The sequence below is a fragment of the Mastigoproctus giganteus genome, chromosome 6 (genome assembly GCF_048544385.1).
Source record: "Mastigoproctus giganteus isolate SK-2022 chromosome 6, ASM4854438v1, whole genome shotgun sequence".
NCBI lineage: Eukaryota > Metazoa > Arthropoda > Arachnida > Uropygi > Thelyphonidae > Mastigoproctus > Mastigoproctus giganteus.
The window spans coordinates 142,795,289-142,819,771 of NC_143580.1; the positions used below are offsets into that span (position 1 = coordinate 142,795,289).

The 24,483-nt window shown below is 38.9% G+C and overlaps 1 protein-coding gene across 1 annotated transcript in view; it reads right to left on the reverse strand.

Annotated features, from left to right (window-relative positions):
* LOC150084629 (RNA polymerase II-associated factor 1 homolog) overlaps positions 1 to 24,483 on the reverse strand; it is a 358,003-nt gene that overhangs the window by 211,434 nt on the left and 122,086 nt on the right. Inside the window, exon 6 of the mRNA XM_090376517.1 lies at positions 9,206 to 9,311. Coding sequence (XP_090232643.1) covers positions 9,206 to 9,311 — 106 coding nt within the window. The remainder of the gene's footprint in view (positions 1 to 9,205; positions 9,312 to 24,483) is intronic.

A 24,483-nucleotide genomic window follows, 5' to 3' on the forward strand; every position in this document is an offset into this window, starting at 1 on the left:
AAGTTAAACTAACAGGTCTATAATTACTTGTGTCGCCCTTTGATCCTCCTTTGTGAATTGGGGTCACATTTGCACATTTCCAGTACATGGGTACCTCCCTTGAGTCCAAAAAAGCTCTCATAATTTTGGCTAAGGGTTTGCTTACTTCCTTTGCTGCCTCCTTTAATATAACTGGATAGAACCCATCCACCCCGGGTGGCTTTTTTATATTTATCTTCAACAATTTCTCCTCCACTTTCCTCTCGGTTATTACAAAATCATCTAGCTCACTGCCAGAGTTTAATTTACCTTTGGCATTCCCCTCCCTAAATAATTCCTCATGAGTGAATGTAGATGCAAAATACTCATTTAGTTTGTTAGCCACCTGAGCAGGATCATCAAAAGTTGAACCATCAATATCCAGTGGACCAATCTGATTCATTCCTTTCCTTCTAGAGTTTACATAGGTAAAGAATTCTTTGTTGTTTTTCTTTGAATCCTTTGAAAAGGATTTCTCATAATCTGCCTTTGCCTGCCTAATCTCTTTTGTGACTTGGTGACAGACCACCTTATTGGTTTCATAAGCTTCCATGTCACCCATTAATTTATATGTATCCCATGCATATAAATTAATCCCATGCATATTTTCTTCTCTGCCATATGTCTCATTAGTTCATCTGACATCCATTTAGGCCTAAACCTTGAACAATATTTCTTAGTTGGTATGTAAAGCCTAGTAGCTTCCAAGATTAATTTTTTGAATGGTTCCCATTTTGAATTTGCTGTTGGTAACATCATCAGTTGGTCCCACCGTACAGAATTTAAAGACTGTCTCAGACCACCGTAGTGGCCTTTACGAAAGCAAAAACCCTTCCCTTTACCCCTGATGGTAGTCACCTCTTTGAGTAAATCCCATTTCAACAGACTACGATCACTGCCACCTAGTGGTTCCTTTAGCTGCAGATTCTTAATGCATAAAGAATCACTACTGATAATCAGATCAAGAGTATTACTCTCTCTAGTTGCCTGACAAACATGCTGATTTAGAAAAAAATCATCCAATAAATCCACAAAAGCCTTGGTAGTGTGTGAGTGACCAACCTACAAATTCCATTCAATATCTGGGAAATTAACATTCCTCCATTATAAGACTCTCTGATTTACTGGCCCACTCTATTTCCCCCGTATAGTTTCTTATTATACTCATCACAGTCATTAGGCCTACAACACATCCCTACTCTCAATTTTGATCTTCCAGTGCTTATGTCACACGAAACTGACTCGACACTGCACTGTCCAGCGATGTCGACTGGCTTCACGTCCTTGGATTTTATGTGTTTCTTAACTAATAGCATAATCCCTCCTCCCTTCCGATCCTTCCTGTACACATTGTACTCCTGAAATTCCAGTTCTGCATTCCTTATATCAATGTCACACCATGTCTCTGATATCCCAACAATATCTGCCTTTGATAATTTGAGCAATACCTCAAATTCATCAAATTTATTTACCAAACTCCTAGCACTGGTGTACATGCAAGTATACATGCACCTGTTCATATTCTTAGCTACCCTAACACAACCCATGTGTTTACTTGTACCGCAATGACTCCTAGCAGTCTCTGAAATACCCTGCATCTTATTTTCCAGACTGCTGCTCACTCCAATAGAAGCAGTGCAAGAATCACTTTCACCTCTGCCACTGTTAATCTATTAGTCCTTGTATCCCCCCAAGCTAACAGTTTTCCGACCCACCTAGCACTGCCTCGATAGCACCAGCAAATATTGTTGCACCCTTTCTATTTAAGTGTATCCTCTCCCTGAAGAAACAGTCTCTCTGTTAACAAGTACATGCCAGGCTGAAAAAAATTCTACCCCTTCACCCTTGCACAATCTTTCCAAGGCCAAATTCATTGAAAAGGCTCTCATCATATACTTCCTCCTATCATGTCTGGACAGAATTGCAGACACATTCACATTCAAACCTAACTCCTGACTTTTTTCAACATTGACCTGTACTTGTTAAGTAATTCTGCCGGTCTCCTACTCTTAATAAAATTAGTGCCAACATGACTGAGTTTTAGAAGGGTTGAAATCAATAAGTTGTCTTTGCCCCACTGGAGAAATACCTGAAGATTGGCATTTAAGGAATTGGTAGCAGATTTTCGAGAAGTTGAAGCTGATTGAGCTGGACAAGGTTTCTCAAAATGGAAAGTGGAATGCAATGTGCTATCATTGGCAAAGCTATGGATAGGATTTCCAGTCAATGGAAGAAGGTCATTAATATACAAGAGGAAAAGAGTGGGGGAAAGAACTGAACCTTGGGGGACACCGGCATTAGAGGAGAAGTTAGAAGACAGAGAGCCATCTACCATCACCCTCAGTGAGCGATCAGAGAGAAAACTGGATAACCAATTACTAAAAACAGTTGGCAAACCATAAGATGGAAGCTTGTTTAGAAGACCTTTATGCCAAACACGATCCAAAGCCTTTGAGATGTCAAGAGCAACTACTTGTGTTTCACCAAACCTTTCCGTTGAATTAGTCCATAAATGGGTAACATAAGCCAGAATATCACCAGTGGACCGACACTGACGGAATCCATACTGGCGATCGTTGATCAGACGGAAGGTTTCTAGGTAGTTTAAGAGTTGGCAGTTAATTGATTTCGCCAGAAATCAATTAACTTTTAGAAATTAGAGATTAGAAAGAGTAGAAGTAATTGCAATGGGACTATACACAGAGATTTGTCACCCTTTTTTGGAACTGGCTGGATATGAGCAAATTTGCAAGCAGAAGGAAAAACACCTTTGGAATAAGTGAAAAAAGGCGGCAAAGAATAGGAGTAAGTTCAGGAGCACAGGTTTTGAGAACAAGTGGAGAAATAACATCGGGACCTGGAATTTTCTTAGCACCAAGATTCGTCAAAATCCTTCTGACATCCTTTTGATGGACACCACAGGAGGCATTAAATGGAGCGTGTTGGGAATGGTGGGAGGTGTTTTACCAAGTTCATTAATACATGAGTTGGAAGAAAAATGGGATGCTAGTAGGTCAGCTTTATCCTTGACTGAAGTGACAACAGAACCATCTGGTTTGGACACAGGTGGGAGCAGAGATGGGCAAAAGTTGGGGCCTATAGCTTTGGCAAGAGACCAGAATGCTCGGCTACCATTAGGGCAAGAAGCAAGTTTTCTACTCCTAGCCTGTTCAAACTCTAGTTTTGATTGATTAATAACTGTTTTACAATTGTTGCGAGCTTTGGTGTACGCAGAAAATGAAACTGCAGAATTAGAAACAAGCCAATTACGATATGCAACGTTCTTAACTTGAGCAGCCTTAGCACATTTATTGGAAAACCAAGGTTTAGATAAAGGAAGAGATTTTAAAGTGGAGTGTGGAATAAAGGATTCCACTCCTGCAAGAATAATTTCACTGACATGATCTGAGCAAACGTTTACATCAGAAGTTTTGAAACAGTAATCCGACCAAGGAAAAGAAGAAAAGAAGTCTCGCAGGTCATCCCATTTTGCATTCTTGTAATGCCAAACAACACGAGGTTCGTAATAGCCATGAGATAAAGGTTCCATTGGAGAAGAGACAATCACCAAGTTGTGATCTGAAGTGCCTAAAGGACCTCTCACTTCGACCGCTTACTTAGAAGGGTTGTTTGTGAGAAAAAAGATCAAGCGTATTGGCTGTATGATTAGGATTGTCCGGTATTCTTGCAGGTAAATGAACAATCTGTGCAAGGTCATTAGTAATTTCAAAAGCCTCAGCATCACGACCAGCTGGGTCGGTGTGACTAGAAAACGGAAGCCAGCTAGAGTTGTGAACATTAAAATCACCAAGGAAAATTACCTCACTGTTAGGAAAGTTGGACTGGAGAAAGTCACGTTGCAAAGAGTGGAAGTCAAAGAGCTCCAAGTGATTAGTGGAGTTGGGAGAACGGTAGAGACAACAGATGAATTTGACACAATGAGGTAGAGAGATTTTAAGCCAGAAAATATCAAAGAGAGGATATTCCAAATTGCCAAATCTCTGATAGGGAATATCAGAATGGACATATGCACAAGTACCACTTTTGAGGCGAAAGAAATCATACAGAGAATAATTTGGGCATCTGAGATGAGCAGTAATTGAATCAACCGATAACTGAGATTCTGTCAGAAAAAGCACATGGGGTTTGGCAGACTGCAAGTGGAAATGGGCATCATCGAAATTATAATTGAGACTACGTATATTTGTGAAATGAATTAGGAAATGTTTGGGAATTTTAGATCTTTTTGCAGATAAGCTTGCTCTATTAGTTTGACAATTCACTGTATATTCAATAGTAAGAAAAAGTGGGTGGGACATGCTGTATGAAGTAATGAAATTTTTGGATATGGCGTACACATGGTAAGAATATACCCAGATCCTTGACATAACGTGGCCTCGACAATGCTCCCCGCATACACACTACTCGGACTCCCTCCAGTCATTATCTGGCAGAGTAGAGGTAGCAAGATTATACACTAGCTGATCCGGAAGCCTCCGGACCGAACCAATAGGTTCGGTCCTGTGCACTTACTAGTGGCTGGCCTGCAAACACTGTTTTAGAGCTGTACCCTCGAAATGTAAGGAATATTGGATCTTGCCACGATGTTCATCATAACCTCAAAAGGCATCAATCATACTGCATGATGGAAGAGATAACCGGAACTTAGCTCTAGAGACTAAACATGGGTTCTCCACTTCAAGCCTCCAATAAGCAAAGTGGTGGTATTGCACTGGTTGATGAGTCATCTACCACCTAGTACTGCCTGGTAACATAGAGGGGCGGCATTCCTCCATGTGGTGTGGGCACCCACACCTCGACCCCTGCTTATGTTGGTTCACACCTGGGTGGTCACCCACCATGTACTTGTGCATGGAGGTTATACCCAGGATTACTAACAGTCCCACCATCGTGAAGGTGCAAGCAGAGGATTTGGCTGTGACAGACTGTCCGGACTTTGCCGAAATTGGGTCCACTTGACTTGAGTGTCACCCGAATATCAGTTCTATCAGCGTTTTAGACTCCCAGGTAGCAAGTACAGCTTGTCTGGCATATCTGAGAGAATGTCTGTGACAACCTCAAGGACCAAGGATTAGATACTAATTATACTAACTTTTACGGAAGTGCACATCCTGTTTCTTGGTTGTCATACATAGGACTTGTGTGTTAACACTGATAGTTGAGTAGTTAATGAGAAAAAGCTAATAGTCATGAACAGGTGACTTTCGAACTTTTCGTCTTCGTGGTAGAGAACGAGAGTTTAAAAAATGATATCATTTTAGAAATTATATCATTTAAGTTTCTAATTCACACAACCATGCTTTTTCCTTAATTTTCATTACACCAAAACGGATTATACGAGGCGAGTACTGTAAATTAAGCTTTTTGATATTTTAAACTGTCTTCAAATTACGGTACATAAGGAATTCCTAAATTCACCATAGTCAAAAATAAATTAAATAAAAATAAAATCAGACTCACTAGCTTATCCAGCATAGTTAAAAATAAATAAAATAAAAATAAAATCAAAGACTCACTAGCTTATCCAGAACTGAAAATCATCATCAGCCATTTTCAATCCACTGCAGGATGAAGGCTTCTCCAGCAACTTTCCAGTTCCTTCTGTTTTGAGCACTGGCCATCCATTTACTATGCAAAAACTCATGAATTTCATCTATCCATCTGCACCTTTGTCTTCCAGGTTTTTTTCTAGCTCCTCTTGGGTACCATTCTGTTATTTTCTTAGTCCATCTGTCATCATGTCTTCGAGCTATGTGTCCTGCCCAAGACCATTTTAGTTCTTTTGTTTTGATAAGGACGTCCTTTACTTGAGTTTGCTGCCTAATCCATGTGTTTCTCTTCTTATCTAACAGTTTGATTCCCAATATAATTTGTTCCATTCTTCGCTGTGTAGTTCTCAGCTTCTCTTCCATTCTTTTGGTGAGTGCCCAAGTTTCACTTCCATAAGTCATGGTGGGGAGTATACATTGGTTCATTATTTTACGTTTCAGACAAACTGGGATATTGCTCTTCAGTATGTGACTATATTTCCCGAATGCTATCCATCCAAAATTTATTCTTCTCTTGACTTCCAGCCATTTATCATTATTACAGCTAATAACTTGTCCCAGATAAGTATATGACTCCACCTTTTCAATTACTGCTCCTTCAATCATTATTTCCCTTTCTGTGGCATACTTGTTTATCATTACTTTTGTTTTAGCCATATTCATCTTTAGTCCAAAATCCTTACTAACTGTGCATAACTGATTAAGATTTTCCTCTAATTCTTTGGGATCGCGGCTTCTGACCACAATGTCATCTGCAAATCGTAAATGGTTTAGGTACTCTCCGTTCACATTGATTCCTTTCTGCGACCAGTCTAATCTTCTGAAAGCTTCCTCAAGGGCAGCAGTAAACAGCTTCGGAGATATTTTGTCTCCTTGTCGAACTCCTTTCTCGATTTTAAATTTCCTACTGTCTTTGTCTAGTCTAATAAAGGAGGTAGCACTCTCATATATTTTCTTCAAAATCATAATATATGGGGTATCAATGCCTTGTCTTTCCAGTGCCCGAAACATTGCCTTATGCTGTATGGAGTCAAATGCCCTTTCATAATCCACAAATGCCAGGCATAATGGTGTTTTATATTCACTTGCTTTCTCCATTAGCTGTGATATTACGTGAAGGTGATCCATAGCTGAGAATCCTGTCCTAAAGCCAGCTTGCTCTTTCAGTTGATTCTCATCAAGTATTCTTTCTAATCTGTTAGTAATGACCCTTGTGATCAACTTGTAGATGTGGGATAACAAGCTAATTGGTCTATAATTTCCAATTTCTGATTTATCTTCTTTCTTATGCAGCAAAACTATGATTGCATTATTCCACTGCTTAGGTATCACACCTTTTCTAATGCACTTTGTGAAGGACCTCGCCAGTTTTTGTGTTATGTCTCTTCCTCCCAATTTTAACAACTCTACAGTAACTTCATCTTTCCCCCGGGGCTTTCTGATTCTTCATTTTCTTCAATGCATGTTCTACCTCATCAGGAAGAACATCCGGTATGTCGTATGTGTTGCTACTTTGCGATCCATCTTCCCCACTGGTGGCATCATTCCCTCGCTCCTTGTATAATTGTCTATAGTAGTCTTCTGCTATTTGAATTATGCCTTCTCTGCTGTTTATAAGTACACCATTGCTATTCTTCAGTTTCAGTATCATTTGTCTTTCTGTATTACTGCTCATGGCTGCTGATTTAAATCCTTTGTTTTCCCTCAATGTTTGTTCTACTTTTCTTGTGTTAAATCATCTTATGTCCTCTCTGAGTCTCTTTCTAATGGCTTTGCATAACTTAGTATACTCAATTTTCTCCTTGTCAGTGCTTTTCTTGCTCTTCATTAGTCGTCTTCGGTTCATCATGACAAGTGTTTCTTGACTAATTTTTTCTTCTTTGGATTTCTTTTTCCCTATAGGTTTCTTGGGCTTTATCACTTTCAGAAAGTTGTAATACTCCTTGTCGATGTCTTGGTCCTAAGCAGTCTGCAGAAGCTCAAACTTGTTCTTAATTTCCAGTATATACTGCTTTTTCTCCTCCTCTGTTATCTCAAAGACCTTTGTATTATTTACTCGAGTCAGTTTTTTTCTTTCCTTTCCTACATCTATATCAAGTGTACATCTTACCATTCTGTGATCACTTCCAACATTTACCTTATTCAGGACAGTAACATCATTCACAATATATCTTCTGTTAGTGAGGATGAAGTCGATTTCATTAGTTGTTAATCCATTTGGACTCTTCCATGTCCACTTTCTGTTCACTCTTTTCTTGAAAAAAGTGTTCATTACTGACAGTCCTTGAGATTCTGCAAATTCCACAACTCTTTCACCTCTTTTATTTCTTTCACCAATTCCAAAATTTCCTATTGTTCCTCTTTCTGCGCTGTTTTGCCTTTTTCCAACCTTTGCATTTAAGTCCCCCATAATAATAGTGTAGTGGGTTTTCTGCTCATCTAGAAGATTCTCAATTTCGGTGTACATTTCTTCAACCTCTTCATCATCATGGCTCGATGTTGGTGCATAAATCATTATAATCTTTAGCTTGTACCTCTTAGAAATCTTGAGTATTAGTCTTGACACCCTTGGTGATGTACTTTTGAATTCCAAAATGTTGTTTTTAAAATCTTTATGGACCAGAAACCCAACTCCACCTTCACTGTTTCCATTGGTGTACAGCAGATTTCCACTTGATAAACTTATAAATGATTCATTTCTTCTTCTTGTTTCAGCCAAACCGATGATATTCCAATTCACATTTTCTAGTTCCTTTTCCAGCTCTAATATCCTGTCTTCACCGATGAGTGATCTTACGTTATAACAGGCCAAGTTCAGTTTCCGTGCATGGCAGCCTGGTCGTACCCAGAGAGCACCCTCTGCTTCCACTCTGATCCTCTCACTGCCAATAGAGGGAGAGTGAAAGCTAGAGGGCCATTTGTTTGTTCAACTGAAAATATGCATGCTCAATTCCAACTCAGCTCTCTTGGCAGATTTAGATGGACATCATGAACAAATGGCAAACTATAAATTCTGAAGCAAACATTACTAACTTGAATAAACTCAAGCTGCTTCACCTCGTATCCAAACTGACCAAGTGTACTTCTCCTGCATGACAACACAAGACAAAGATTCTAGTTTGTAAAGAACAAAACTAATAGAACTGTGCTCACTGCTATATCACCATAGAATTTGGCTCCTTCAAACTTTCATCTTTTTAGTCTATTGAAGGGTGCCATTTGTGAATGAAAGTTTAGATATAATGATAAAGCTGTTGCTAAAGTGAGAAAGTTGCTGGGAAAAACTGAAAAATCTCTCATTAGCCACTAAGAGACTGTGAAAAGGACCACCTACTCAGTCTCTCAGTGGCTAATTTACTTATTGGTAGGAATTCTAACAACAAGGAACATTAACTCTTACATCCAGGTGGCATAAAGTTAAAAAAAAAAAAAAAAAAAAGATGATTATCTAGAAAAATATAACCAATTTTCAGTATTTTTAAAATAACTTTCTGCTGAGAAAAAAATTGGGTCAAAATTTTTTGAACCTCATAAAAAGAGATTAAAATATTTTAAGAAAACCAGTCTTAATTATTTAAAATTTATTGTTAATTTTGTAAAGAAAAATTAAAACATACGGGCTTTTTGGCATCTTCGAATGTTTTGTTTATTGCTGCAATTTGGCTGTCTCTGTCCATATAGAGATTTTCTTCCTTGAATAACTTTTTTACATTGTAACCAACCCTGAAATCAAATTTTTATAATTAATTCTAAATATTTAATTTTGTAATTTTCACACTTCAAAGATATTTAAATATAGTTAAATATCATAAGCTTTATCATGTCAATGACGCTTTATTCTTATCAATCTGGGACTATGTGGTCACAATTCAGTTTTAAAAAATTATTCAGTGCTTTATCACTCATCATATATTAAATCAAGATTAAATTTTTAAAAACATGTCTAAACTATGAACCAATAAAAAAAAAAACAATAAAAAAAAAACAACTTTTCAACTTTTAAGTTTCTAAAATGCAAAAATTGGCAAGATTTTTGACTTCATTTCAAATGCAGTCAAGAAAATTGACTGCATTTGAAATGAAGACAAGAAAATTTTGCCAAGGATAGATGCAAGCACATAACTCAACAACCACTTCTCCATATCTCCCTCTTCTTCATCTCCCCATTACTACCAACCCCTCTCAATTCATCTATCATTGCTTTCCTTGATCCATCTGGGCTACTTTCCTCTCTACCTCTCCTGCCATTACATTCTTCACCAATTCACCACCGAGGATCTAGAATGACCAGACCTCACCAAAATTTAATCAAATGGTACCTGAGTAACAATTCCATCAGCATTTTTGACTTTGAGGTAGCAATTCCTGGCTGTGATGCCTCGAAGGACGTGACAAGCTTCAGGGACCAAGTAGTTGAACTATGAGATAAGACTTGGTAAAGACTGTTGAACCACCTTAACTGATATCCTTCTCTTCCATTTTCCAGTTGTAAAGATCATTAAATGTTTAAAATTTCAAACATGTATATGTGCATATATTTCTACTTATTATACAGGGTGTTTCAGTTAAACGTTTCAGAACTTCTAAGAGGGGTAGGGTACATCCTGACAACTCGAAATCATATAGCAATGTGGGGTCAGAAATGCTTTCCTGAAGCGGTGTTGTACACAGAAGGCACCATAAAGAAAAGAGACCGTAAGTGAGAAATCGTTTTAATAATACATGAAAAGAAGCAAAAGGTACATGGATTAAAGTAAGTGTTCGAAGTTTCTTCCACGGGCTACAATGCACGCCTCACATCTCCGACGCATGGACATCCGAACATTCTGGAATACTCCAGGCAGCGTGTCCAGACACAGCAACCGGAGGATTATGCACCTCGTATTGCTTTCGCACAGTGGTACCTTGGAAAATGTGCTACAAATCCCCTTTTTCCTGCTGAAGTGTTGTTTTCCGATGAGGCATCCTTCACAAGGGAAGGAATTTTCAGCACGCATAACGACCATATCTGGGCGGTCGAGAACCCGCATGCAATACGACGTCGTGCAGCACAGATTCGATTTTCGGTCAATGTATGGGAGATCACCTCATCGGACCTTACCTGTTACCGTGTCGTCTAACCGGACCTATCTACTTGATCTTTCTGCAGCAAGTATTGCCACAACTTTTGAGAGATGAACAGATTTCTGCATCGACGCAACAGACAATGTGGTTCCAACACAATGGAGCCCCTGCCCATTATAGCGGAGATGTTCGTAACTACCTGGATGTCACATTTGGTCAACAGTGGATAGGACGTGGTGGTCCCGTGCGTTGGCCTGCTCGGTCACCCGACCTATCATGTCTTGATTTTTATTTCTGGGGTCATAAGAAATCGCTAGTTTATGACACCCCTGTTGACAATGCTGAGGAGCTGGTTGCAAGAATCGCAGTAGCTGCCGAAGAAATTCGAAATTCGCCTGGAGTATTCCAGAATGTTCGGATGTCCATGCGTCGGAGATGTGAGGCGTGCATTGTAGCCCATGGAAGAAACTTCGAACACTTACTGTAATCCATGTACCTTTTGCTTCTTTTCATGTATTATTAAAACGATTTCTCACTTACGGTCTCTTTTCTTTATGGTGCTTCTGTGTACAACACCGCTTCAGGAAAGCATTTCCGACCCCACATTGCTATATGATTTCGAGTTGTCAGGATGTACCCTACCCCTCTTAGAAGTTCTGAAACGTTTAACTGAAACACCCTGTATATATATAAATATTAGACTCACTTCAGTTGATTTTGAAAGATTTATTATTGTTTTCATGTTTCCTTCTTCACTACGGGAAAACAGTAATAAATCTTTCAAAATCAACTGAAGTAAGACTAGATGTTTTTTGAACTAGGGGGAAAAGGGGAGAAAAAAGCAAGAAACAAGTACAGCATCACTGCTTGTCAAGTACCACAGCATACTTCGAGCAAAAAAACCAAATAGTTGCAAAAGGGGTGGTGATAAGTCACCTGACAGGTGGTTCTTGCACCCAATTTCTCTATGGATACTACATGAAAATCATTTCAGAAATTAACGCAGTAAAAGTTTCACTATATTTAGAAAGTTAGAAAAACTCAGATTTTTAATCACTGATTAACAGTTAACATTACTTGCAAGGGGGCACCTATTAGGTGGCCTGCTGACACCATTCGGTTAAGAGACTCAAGTCTTTAGTCATCTGGGTGTGATGCACCTGCAATTCAAGATAGAACAGTCAAATGAATAAAGTAAAACCTGATTAATACGAACATCAAGGGACCAATATACATCCATTTAAATTGAAATGGGTTCAAAGTATCCATTCAAGTTCAGAACATGTCAGTATTAATTAACCAAGAGAAATTTTTAGTTAGATACTCTTATAAATACTGTGCAGAATTTTTGCAATTGCCATTTAAAATAATAAAAATCTTTCAGTTTTCTTGTAGTGGCTTCGTGGTATTAACATGGTAATTTAGTCAACATAAGAAAGATAAAAATTGTGCTAAAGAGAAATTCAAGAAATTTCTTGCATGCAATAAAGTATTAAGTTTCATTTTTGCCACCATTACTAGTCATACAGTTTGACAAGAAAACTGTATGTTAATAAATTAAATAAGTGTTACATTATCATGTCAGTATATTATGTATAATTGTACATATTAGCTAGAGAGAGAGAGTTGGAGGGTTATACATGTTGGGATACTATCCATGCAAAAATGGGTGCCATTTCTCTCTTTTTTTGTGTTATTGTTTCAGTAAACTTCAGTAAAAAGACTGCATTTAATGGAAGTTCTTGCAAAAAAGGTGGGACTTGGAAAGACTACTGAATACATCTGTTTCAATATAAACAGGTCTGAAGAATCATACAAATTAAGAGACATTTTTAGTGCAGAATTTTCCTAATTCTTATTTAAAATATTAATAATCTTTTAGTTACACTGCAGTAGCCATTCTTGAAAAGACACAAGAACGAGCGTAGCCTGTGCGAACGTACATTTTTGCCGTTCCTGGAACAGAGAAGTTTTTTCTGATTTATTAGCTTAAATTGGCATATTAACTTATTTTCTAGAGTAGCTTTATATTCCTATTTACGATACTTAGTTTAAAGTAACTTAGAGATTTTGTAGGTATTACTTAGTATCGGAAAGGGTATCAAATCTACGTCTTTACCGTTCGTAAATACCGCCATTCTTACACGATACAAAATATCTCGAAATAGATAGCATAACATTACTATAGTATAGTATAGTACATAATATTGTCAATTAATCAGATAATTAATCTTGTTAAACTTCACTGTCAATTAAATTGTACTTTTAACTATACATATAACGACTTGGGTTACGTAACATAAATAATTAGTAAAAAATAAATAATTAATACTTAACTTGATACGAAAGTTATATAAAGGGATTTCGTAGATAACATTCGATACTGAAACATAAATATAGCGTTATAACTGTGTTGGGATATAAGTTTAGGGTTTTAATTTTGTACTGAAATTGAAATTAAATCGAAATCATGACTTCAGACCAGAGCAGCAAAGCAAAAGGCTCAAGCTAATGGGAGTGCTGTGGCTCAGGGGAGAACTGGGGGGGGGGGGGGGGCAGTTGCCCTCTGAATCACAGCCTATTAAAATGCACTACTTGCTTGATGTTTGTGGAGCAGTCGGGTACGGGACATAATACTGCCATGGGGGATGTCTTTGTGTGTGCGCGATGCAAGGAGTGTAAGGAAATCAGGCAACAACTCAGTGTTGTTATGGGCGTATATGAGAGCTTGAAGGACAGGGTGGATGCACTCGAAGGATTAAAAGTGAGGGCCCATCAAGCTCTCAGCTGCCCACACCAATGCCAGAGCTTGCACTGGTCCCAAAGGAACTAGTAGTTGTTGGTGCCTCTCTTGTCAGGGAAATGGGAAACATGCTATTTGTAAAAAGGATAGGGTATGTCTGCCAGGGGCAAAGGTTGATGACGTTGTAGAGCGGATATCATCTTTTAAGGGCACAAAAGGTGATATAGTTATACACGTTGGCACTAATGATATTAAGAGTAGGAGACCGGCAGAATTACTTAACAAGTACAGGTCACTGTTGAAAAAAAAAGCCGTGAATTAGGGTTGAATTTGAAAGTGTCTGCAATTCAGCCCAGACACGATAGGAGGGAGTATATGATGAGAGCCCTGTCGATCAATTCAGCCCTGGAAAGACTGTGCAAGGCTCAAGGGGTAGAATTTTTTTCAGCATGGTCTGTACTTGTTAACAGGAGAGACTGCTTCTACAGGGATGGGATACACTTAAATAGAAAGGGGGCAAGAATGTTTGCTGATGCTATTGAGGCAGTGTTAGGTGGGTCGGAAAACTGCGAGATTGGGAGGATACAAGGACTAATAGATTAACAGTAGCCACTGGCAGAGGTGAAAGTGATTCTTGCACTGCTTCTATTGGAATGAGCCGCAGCCTGGAAAATAAGATGCAGGATATTTCAGAGACTGCTGGGAATCATTGGGTCCAAGTAAACACATGGGTTGTGTTAGGGTAGCTAAGAAAAAGAACAGGTGCATATATACTTGCGTGTACACCAATGCTAGGAGTTTAGTAAATAAATTTGATGAATTTGAGGTATTGCTCAAAACATCAAAGGCAGATTTTGTGGGGATTTCAGAGATGTGGTGTCACACAGATATAAGGAATGCAGAACTGGAATTTGGGGAGTACAATGTCTACAGAAAGGATATACAGGATAGGAAGGGAGGAGGGGTTATGCTATTAGTTAAGAAATACATAAAATCCAAGGAAGTGAAGCCAGTCGACATTGTTGGACAGTGCAGTGTCGAGCCAGTTTGGTGTGACATAAGCATTGGGAGATCAAAATTGAGAGTAGGAGAGTGCTATAGGCCTAATTCCATTAGCTCAAGCTAATGGAAGTGCTGTGGCTCAGAGCAGAACTGAGGGGGGCAGTTGTCCTCTGACTCACAGCCTTATAAAATGCACTGTTTGCTTGATGTTTGCCGAGCAATCGGGTACGGGACATGATACTGCCATGGGGGATGTCTTTGTGTGTGCGCGATGCAAGGAGTGTATCGATATCAGGCAACAACTCAGCGTTCTTGTGGGCCTATATGAGAGCTTGAAGGACAGAGTGGATGCCCTCGAAGAAACTAAATTGAGGGGCCCATCAAGCTCTCAGCTGCCCACATCAACGCCAGAGCTTGCACTTGAGCATCACGTGACACAGAGGCAACCCCCCAAGGCAGAATGCGCTGGTCCCGAAGGAACTAGTGGTTGTTGGTGACTCTATTGTCAGGGAAACGGAGAACATGCTTTGTAAAAAGGATAGGTGGAACAGGACCAGGGTATGTCTGCCAGGGGCAAAGGTTGATGACGTTGTAGAGCGAATATCATCTTTTAAGGGCACAAAAGGTGATATAGTTGTACACGTTGGCACTAATAATATTAAGAGTAGGAGACCGGCAGAATTACTTAACAAGGTCACTGTTGAACAAAAGCCGAGAATTAGGGTTGAATTTGAAAATGTCTGCAATTCTGCCTAGACACGATAGGAGGGAGTATATGATGAGAGCCTTGTCGATCAATTCGGCCCTGGAAAGATTGTGCAAGGCTCAAGGGGTAGAATTTTTTTCAGCCTGGACTGTACTTGTTAACAGGAGAGATTGCTTCTACAGGGATGGGATACACTTAAATAGAAAGGGTGCAAGAATATTTGCTGATGCTATCAAGGCAGTGTTAGGTGGGTCGGAAAACTGCTAGCTTGGGGGGAGACAAAGACCAATAGATTGACAGTAGCCACTGGCAGAGGTGAAAGAGATTCTTGCACTGCTTCTATTAGAATGAGCAGAAGCCTGAAAAACAAGATGCTCGATATTTCAGAGACTGCTGGGAGTCATTGTGGTACAAGTAAACACATGGGTTATGTTAGGGTAGCTAAGAATAGAAATAGGTGCAGGTATACTTGCGTTTACACCAATGCTAGGAGTTTAGTAAACAAATTTGATGAATTTGAGGTATTGCTCAAAACATCGAAGGCAGATATTGTTGGGATATTAGAGACATGGTGTCACACAGATATAAGGGATGCAGAACTGGAATTTGGGGAGTACAACGTCTACAGAAAGGATAGACAGGATAGGAAGAGGGGAGGGGTTATGCTATTAGTTAAGAAACACATAAAAACCAAGGAAGTGAAGCCAGTCGACATCGCTGGACAGTGCACTGTTGAGTCAGTTTGGTGTGACATAAGCATTGGGAGATCAAAATTGAGAGTAGGAGTGTGCTATAGGCCTAATGACTCTGATGAGTGTAATAAGAAACTGTACAGGGAAATAAAGTGGGCCAGTAAATCAGAGAGTCTTATAATGGGAGATTTTAATTTCCCAGATATTGATTGGAATTTGGGGACTGGTCACTCACACACTAGCAGAGCTTTTGTGGATTTATTGGACGATTGTTTTCTACATCAGCATGTTCGGGAGGCAACTAAAGGGTAATCAAGTAATACTCTTGATTTGATTATCAGCAGTGATTCTTCATGCATTAAGAATCTGCAGATAAATGAACCACTAGGAGGCAGTGATCACAGTGTGCTGAAGTGGGATTTACTCAAAGAGGTAACTACCATTAGGGGTAAAGGGAAGGGTTATTGCTTCCGTAAAGGCGACTACGATGGACTGAGACAGTATTTAAATTCTATACAGTGGGACCAACTGATGATGTTACCAACAGCAAATTCAAAATGAGAAGCATTCAAAGAACTTATCTTGGAAGCTACTAGGCTTTACATACCAACTAAGAAATATTGTTCAAGGTTTAGGCCAAAATGGATGTCAGATGAACAAATGAGGCATATGGCAGAGAAGAAAAATGCATGGGAAACAAACATACAAATTAACACGTGACACAGAAGCCTATGATAGATACAAGTTGATATGCAACCAAGTTACAAAGGAGGTTAGGCAAGCGAAGGCAGATTACGAGAAATCCTTGGCAAGGGATGCAAAGAAAAACAGCAAAGAGTTCTTTACTTATGTAAACTCTAGAAGGAAGGGGATGAATCAGATTGGTCCACTTGATATTGATGAGTCAACTGTTGATGATCCTGCTCAGGTAGCTAACAAACTAAATGAATATTTTGCATCGACATTCAAACATGAGGAGTTATTCAGCGAGGGGAATGCCAGAGGTGTATTCAACTCTAGCAGTAAGCTACAGAATCTTGAAATAACTGGGAGTAAAGTGGAGGAGAAATTGTTGAAGATAAACACAAGAAAGGCACCCGGGGTGGATGGGATCTATCCAGTTATATTAAAGGAAGCAGCAAAAGAAATAAGCAAACCCTTAGCCATAATTATGAGAGCTTCCTTGGACTCAGGGAAGGTACACATAGACTGGAAATGTGCAAATGTGACCCCAATTCACAAAGGAGGATCAAAGGCTGACACAAGTAATTATAGACCTGTGAGCTTAACTTCTGTTCCAGGAAAATTAATGAAGGCACTGGTTAAAGAAGCACTGCAGGATCATTTAGACAAGATTTCAGTTATAGCTCAGACACAGCATGGTTTTGTTAAGGGGAAATCTTGCCTGACCAATTTGATTGGGTACCATGATGCAGTCACAAAAGAACTGGATGCAGGGAATAGCTTTGATATTATATACTTGGATCTTAGAAAGGCTTTTGATACTGTTGCACATGGAAGACTGCTACACAAATTGGAGCAGTGTGACATTGGAGGCAAATTGCTGCTATGGATAAAGGGGTGGTTGAGGGGGAGAAGACAGAGAGTGGTAATCAATGGACACTGCTCATCGTGGACTAATGTTATTAGTGGAGTCCCTCAGGGCTCAGTGTTGGGTCCATTATTGTTTTCTGTATTTATAAATGATATTGATGATGGTATATCAAGCTTAATGTCCAAGTTTGCAGACGATACAAAGGTTGGCAGGGTTGTCAAGGACACTACTGACACTATGCTGCTGCAACAGGATCTGGAAAGGTTGAGCAGATGGGCTGAGAGGTGACAAATGAAGTTTAACATTGACAAATGTAAAGTACTACACATGGGAAACAGCAACCCCAGAGCAACGTATCAACTCTGTGGTACTACACTGACAGTGGTAGAGAATGAAAGGGACTTGGGGGGTGGTTGTGCAGGCAGATATGAAGTTCTCTGAGCAGTGCAGATGGGCTACAAGAGTAGCTCATGGAGTATTGTCAATGATATACAGGAATTTTTCCAGCAGGGATAAGGAGGTGATTATTCCCTTGTATAAGGCAATGGTCAGGCCACACCTAGAGTACTGTATACAGGTCTGGAGGCCTCATTTCAAGAAGGATGTAGAGCTGCTGGAACGAGTACAGAGAAGGGCAACAAGATTAGTGAATGGAACAAAGGGGTGCTCTTACGAAGAAAGGCTTAAGTTTTGCAAATTACAGTGCCTGGAGACTAGGCACCAGCGAGGTGATCTAATAGAGGTGTATAAAGCCTTGAATGGTTTGAGCATGCTCAATGCTGATGGGATTCTTCCTCTAGCTCAGAATTATCACCTGAGAGGGCATAAATTCAAATTGAGGAAAGACAGATATAGGATAGACGTGCGGAAATTTGCCTTTAGCCAGCGAGTGGTTGGTTGGTGGAACAGACTTCCATCCCTTGTCGTGGAGGTTGATAGCCTAAATAAGTTGAAGGCTCAGCTGGACAGGTATTTTGAATGAACAGAGGGGTGAAATGGAAGTGGGTTTTTTTTTTTTTTTTTTTTGGCTGATGCTGCATAAGCTTGCTTTCTTGCATAAAATGCCTCTACTAATGCTAATGCTAATGACTGATGAGTATAATAAGAAATTGTACAGGGAAATAGAGTGGGCCAGTAAATCAGAGTGTCTTATAATGGGGGATTTTAATTTCGCAGATATTGACTGGAATTTGGGGAATGGTCATTCACACACTAGCAAGGCTTTTGTGGATTTATTGGATGATTGTTTTCTACATCAGCATGTTCGGGAGGCAACTAGAAGGAGTAATACTCTTGATTTGATTATCAGTAGTGATTCTTCACGCATTAAGAATCTGCAGGTAAATGAACCACTAGGTGGCAGTGATCACAGTGTGCTGAATTGGGATTGACTGAAAGAGGTAACTACCATTAGGGGTAAAGGGAAGGGTTATTGCTTTCGTAAAGGCGACTACGATGGACTGAGACAGTATTTAAATTATATACAGTGGGACCAATTGATGATGTTACCAACAGCAAATTCAAAATGGGAAGCATTCAAAGAACATCTTGGAAGCTACTAGGCTTTACATACCAACTAAGAAATATTGTTCAAGGTTTAGGCCTAAGTGGATGTCAGATGAACTAATGAGACATATGGCAGAGAAGAAAAATGCATGGGAAACAAACATACAAATTAACACATGACACAGAAGCCTATGATAGATACAAGTTGATCTGTAACCAAGTTACAAAGGATGTTAGGCAGGCGAAGGCAGATTACGAGAAATCTTTGGCAAGGGATGCAAAGAAAAACAGCAAAGAGTTCTTTACAGGCAGGCCTCGCTTAACGCGAGTTCGATTAACACGGTTTTCAGTTACCGCGATTGGAAAAAATGATACCACTTTTTACTTTACGCGATTCAAATTTCCAGTTAACGCGATCTTTTATTTCTGATAGTTGAAAAAGATTCGAATCGCGCACTAAATGTCTGACTGCCAATAAACAAGCGTTTGTCCGCTTCCCGCCTCAGTGTGTTCCATCAACTAAGTAGACGTGTTACTTGTTTGTCTCCACCTAATAAAGTCACGTGCAGACGTATTTAAAAATTCTAATTTTCTACCCCTGTTAATTATGGATAAAAGAAAGAGTGAAAAACAACGTGATTGTAATAAAAAAAAACGAAAAGTTATTACTTTAGCTGATAAACTTGAAGTTATTAAAAAACATGAACGTGGTGCAAACCATGCGAAAATCGTAAGAGATCTAGGATACAGTGAGTCTACCGTACGAACTATCTTGAGCCGTAAGAACGAATATAAAGAGAAAGGTAAAGTTTCATCATCTTCTTTTGTCTTACAAAATACCAGAAACAGAACTCTAATAATGATTGAAATGGAAAGTCTTTTATCAATTTGGATAGAAGATTGCAATCAAAAAAGAATTCCATTATCTAAGGACAATATTCAGAGCAAAGCTATTAACCTTTTTACTAAGCTCAAAGAAACAAAATATCAAGGGGAGACTGAAATGTTTGTTGCTAGTTCAGGGTGGTTTGGACGTTTCAAAAATCGAGCACGACTGCATAATGTTAAAGTAACAGGGGAAGCTGCTAGTGCTGATGAAGATGCTGCAGCCAAATTTCCTGCAGAATTGCAAAAAATCATTCAGGATGCTGAATACGACGATCGGCAAATATTTAATGTAGACGAAACGGGCGTATTTTGGAAACGGATGCCAACTAAAACTTATTTGGCTGCAAATGAAGCATCACAACCTGGGTATAAAGTCTCAAAAGATCAACTGACACTTTTATTAGGAGGTAACGCTGAAGGTGATTTTAAATTGAAACCCATGCTTGTGTACCGTGCACAAAATCCTAGGGCTTTAAAAGGATACAGCCATCGCACTCTTCCAGTCATTTTTCGTTCAAATAAAAAAGCATGGATGACCAAAGCCCTATTTGAAGACTGGTTTACGTCTTATTTCTGTCCAACAGTTGAAGCCTATTGCAAGAAAAATAATCTTACTTTTAAAGCTCTGTTGCTTTTAGATAATGCACCTGGACATCCTTCTGCACTTGGTGACTTAAATGAAAATGTGAAAGTTGTTTTTTTACCGGCGAATACGACTTCGTTATTGCAACCCATGGACCAGGGGACGATTGCAACTTTCAAGGGTTACTATCTCCGCAGAACCTTTGCACAGGCACTTGAAGCTATAACAGGAGAAAATGCAATTTCTGTACCAGAATTTTGGAAAAAATATAACATACAATTGGCCATTGAAAACATTCATGCAGCATGGGAAGAAGTGACAGCCAGCAATATGAGAGCAGTTTGGAAGCATCTTTTACCCCGCGCAAACGATTTTACTTGCTTCAAAGATGCAGTTCAAAAAGTTATTGAAGACATAACTAATATTGGTAATGAACTTGGTTTCAAAGGCTTGGATGCGGCTAACGTTCGAGAATCACTCAATTCACATTTAGAACAGCTAAGTGACAATGATCTCCTTCATATAGAGCAACAGCGTGAGCACGAAGAAGCTGAAGAAAAAGAGTGTGAGCCAGATGAAAATGTTACCTCAAAGGAGATAACGGTAAAAGAACTAGGCGAAATCTTTTGTATCGCAGAGAACCTTAAACAAAAGGTAATGGATGTTGATCCTAATATCGAAAGAAGCATGTTATTTCGCCAGGGCCTAGAGAAGCTTGTTGTCGGCTATCGGAAATTGTATGATGAAAAAACTAAAGCCAAAACTGTTCAAACGACTGTGTTCAAATATTTCTGTAGGAAATAGTTAGTTTCTCCATTATATATTTTGAACAATAAACATTTAATTCTATAATTTTTATTATCTTTTACATGGCATGCAGTTAAAAAGTTATTTAAAAGATATTATTTAAAAGTTATTTAAAATTCTTTATGGACATTCCAGAAGGTCAAGTACCAATTATAATTTTTCCTATTGGTTATGATATTCGATTAACGCGTTTCAGTTTTGCGCAATGTGCTCGCGGGACGAATTAATCGCATTAATCGAGGCCCGCCTGTACTTATGTAAACTCTAGAAGGAAGGGGGTGAATCAGATTGGTCCACTTGATATCGATGGGTCAACTGTTGATGATCCTGCTCAGGTAGCTAACAAACTAAATGAATATTTTGCATCGACATTCACACATGAGGAGTCATTCAGCGAGGGGAATGCCAGAGGTGTATTCAACTCTGGCAGTAAGCTAGAGAATCTTGTAATAACTGAGAGTAAAGTGGAGGAGAAATTGTTGAAGATAAATACAAGAAAGGCACCCGGGGTGGATGGGATCTATCCAGTTATATTAAAGAAGGCAGCAAAGGAAGTAAGCAAACCCTTAGCCATAATTATGAGAGCTTCCTTGGACTCAGGGGAAGTACCCATGGACTGGAGATGTGCAAATGTGACCCCAATTCACAAAGGAGGATCAAAGGCACAAAAGGGATCAAAGGCACAAATTTTAAGGGCACAAAAGGTGATATAGTTGTACACGTTGGCACTAATGATATTAAGAGTAGGAGACCAGCGGAATTACTTAACAAGTACAGGTCACTGTTCAAAAAAAGCCGTGAAGTAGGTTGAATTTGAAAGTGTCTGCAATTCTGCCCAGACACGATAGGAGGGAGTATATGATGAGAGCCTTGTCGATCAATTCGGCCCTGGAAAGATTGTGCAAGGCTCAAGGGGTAGAATTTTTTTCAGCCTGGAATGTACTTGTTAACAGGAAAGATTGCTTCTACAGGGATGGGATACACTTAAATAGAAAGGGTGCAACAATATTTGCTGATGCTATCGAGGCAGTGTTAGGTGGGTCGGAAAACTGCTAGCTTGGGGGGAGACAAAGACTAATGGATTAACAGTAGCCACTGGCAGAGGTGAAAGAGATTCTTGCACTGCTTCTATTGGAATGAGCAGAAGCCTGAAAAACAAGATGCAGGATATTTCAGAGACTGCTGGAAGTCATTGCGGTACAAGTAAACACATGGGTTGTGTTAGGGTAGCTAAGAATAGAAACAGGTGCATGTATACTTGCGTGTACACCAATGCTAGGAGTTTAGTAAATAAATTTGATGAATTTGAGGTATTGCTCAAAACATCAAAGTCAGATATTGTTGGGATATCAGAGACGTGGTGTCACACAGATATAAGGAATGCAGAACTGGAATTTGGGGAGTACAATGTGTATAGAAAGGATAGACAGGACAGGAGGGGTTATGCTATTAGTTAAAAAACACATAAAATCCAAGGAAGTGAAGCCAGTCGACATTGATGGACAGGGCAGTGTCGAGTCAGTTTGGTGTGACATAAGCATAGGTAAATCAAAATTGAGAGTAGAAGTGAGCTCATGGTTTATTGTCGATGATATATAGGAATTTTTCTAGCAGGGATAAGGAGGTGATTATTCCCTCGTATAAGGCAATGGTGAGGCCACACCTACAGTACTGTATACAGGTCTAGAGGCCTCATTTCAAGAAGGATGTAGAGATGCTGGAACGAGTACAGAGAAGGGAAACAAGATTAGTGAATGGAACAAAGGGGTGCTCTTACGAAGAAAGGCTTAAGTTTTGCAAATTACAGTGTCTGAAGACTAGGCACCAGTGAGGTGATCTGATAGAGGTGTATAAAGCCTTGAATGGTTTGAGCATGCTCAAAGATGATGGGATTCTTCCTCTTGCTCAGAATAATCACCTGAGAGGGCATAAATTCAAATTGAGGAAAGACAGATGTAGGATAGTCGTGAGGAAATTTGCCTTTAGCCAGCGGGTGGTTGGTTGGTGGAACAGACTTCCATCCCTTGTCGTGGAAGTTGATAGCCTAAATAAGTTTAAGCCTCAGCTGGACAGGTATTTCGAACGAACAGAGGGGTGAAGTAGAAGTGGGTATTATTTATTTATTTATTTTTTTTTTTTTTTTTTTTGGCTGATGCTGCATAAGCTTGCTTTCTTGCATCAAATGCCTCTACTAATGCTAATGCTAAGATGGGTAATGCAGTAATTTATTCAATATGAGAAAAATAAAACAGCTCCGTTTTTTGCCCATTCAGTGTGTATTATGAGTCTAATGATGTATATTAATACATTAAAGTAAGTGTTATGTTGTTTATTGTGTATAATTATACATATCTGCTAGAGAGAGGTGTTGACTTCTTGGAATATTATTTGCTGTTTAATACTTGTGATCCATGCAGAAAAAGTGACATTGCTTTCTTCTCTCTCTCTCTCTCTCTCTCTTTTTTTTTTTTTTTTTTTTGTATTATTGCTTTCAGCAAACTTCTTGACTAGGGGCAAACTGCTCTTGCTAATTACACTACATGAAGTGGTGACCAGCTGGGTGTCACTTTAGAACAGCTAAGAATGGTAGATAGAAAATGCCAGTATTTGGTGTACAGCTGAAAAAATATGTTTAATTATAGTTGAGAAATTTTACCTTGGTTGGCCACGTGGAATAATTTTTTTTTTTTTTTGTTTGATTGCATAAATAATTTTAGTCATAACAATTACTGAAGGAAAATATTAACCACAGAAGCTTCTTCACAGGAAAATATTACACACAATTATATATTCTAGTATAAATAATAACAAGAAAAAAATTTTTTTTCAGGGTATTAGTACTGTTCAATTTGAATGGGGAGGTATATGATAAAATTTTTTGTAAAATCAGATTATGCAATATCCCTAAATATTAACGCAAGTTCAGTTCCTGCTAAGTGCTAAGATTAAACAAATTCTATTTTTTTTTATGTTTCTCAGTAATGCTTTTAAAAAACATTATTCCAAAAAAAAAAAAAAAACACTAAGTGATGACAATCACTTATTTTTTCAGAATCAATCAATCAAAAAAACATGAGTACTCAATAAATTCTAAATTCTGGTTCCTTCTTCTCCCCTTTGATTATATACTTTTAGCTTTTCCCTTAAATTCTGAATATTTTATTTATTTTTAATGCTGAATCTATCATCTTGGCTCACTGTTCAAATTGTGTCATCATGACAATGCAGCCATATCAGCCAGAGGGAAGCACAACTGTATTTTTTTCTTTCCTTTTTTTTTTTTTAAGATGAAAATATCACGTCTGGATGGAATGTCAGGCTCATATACTTTAAATTTTTTCCCAATGGC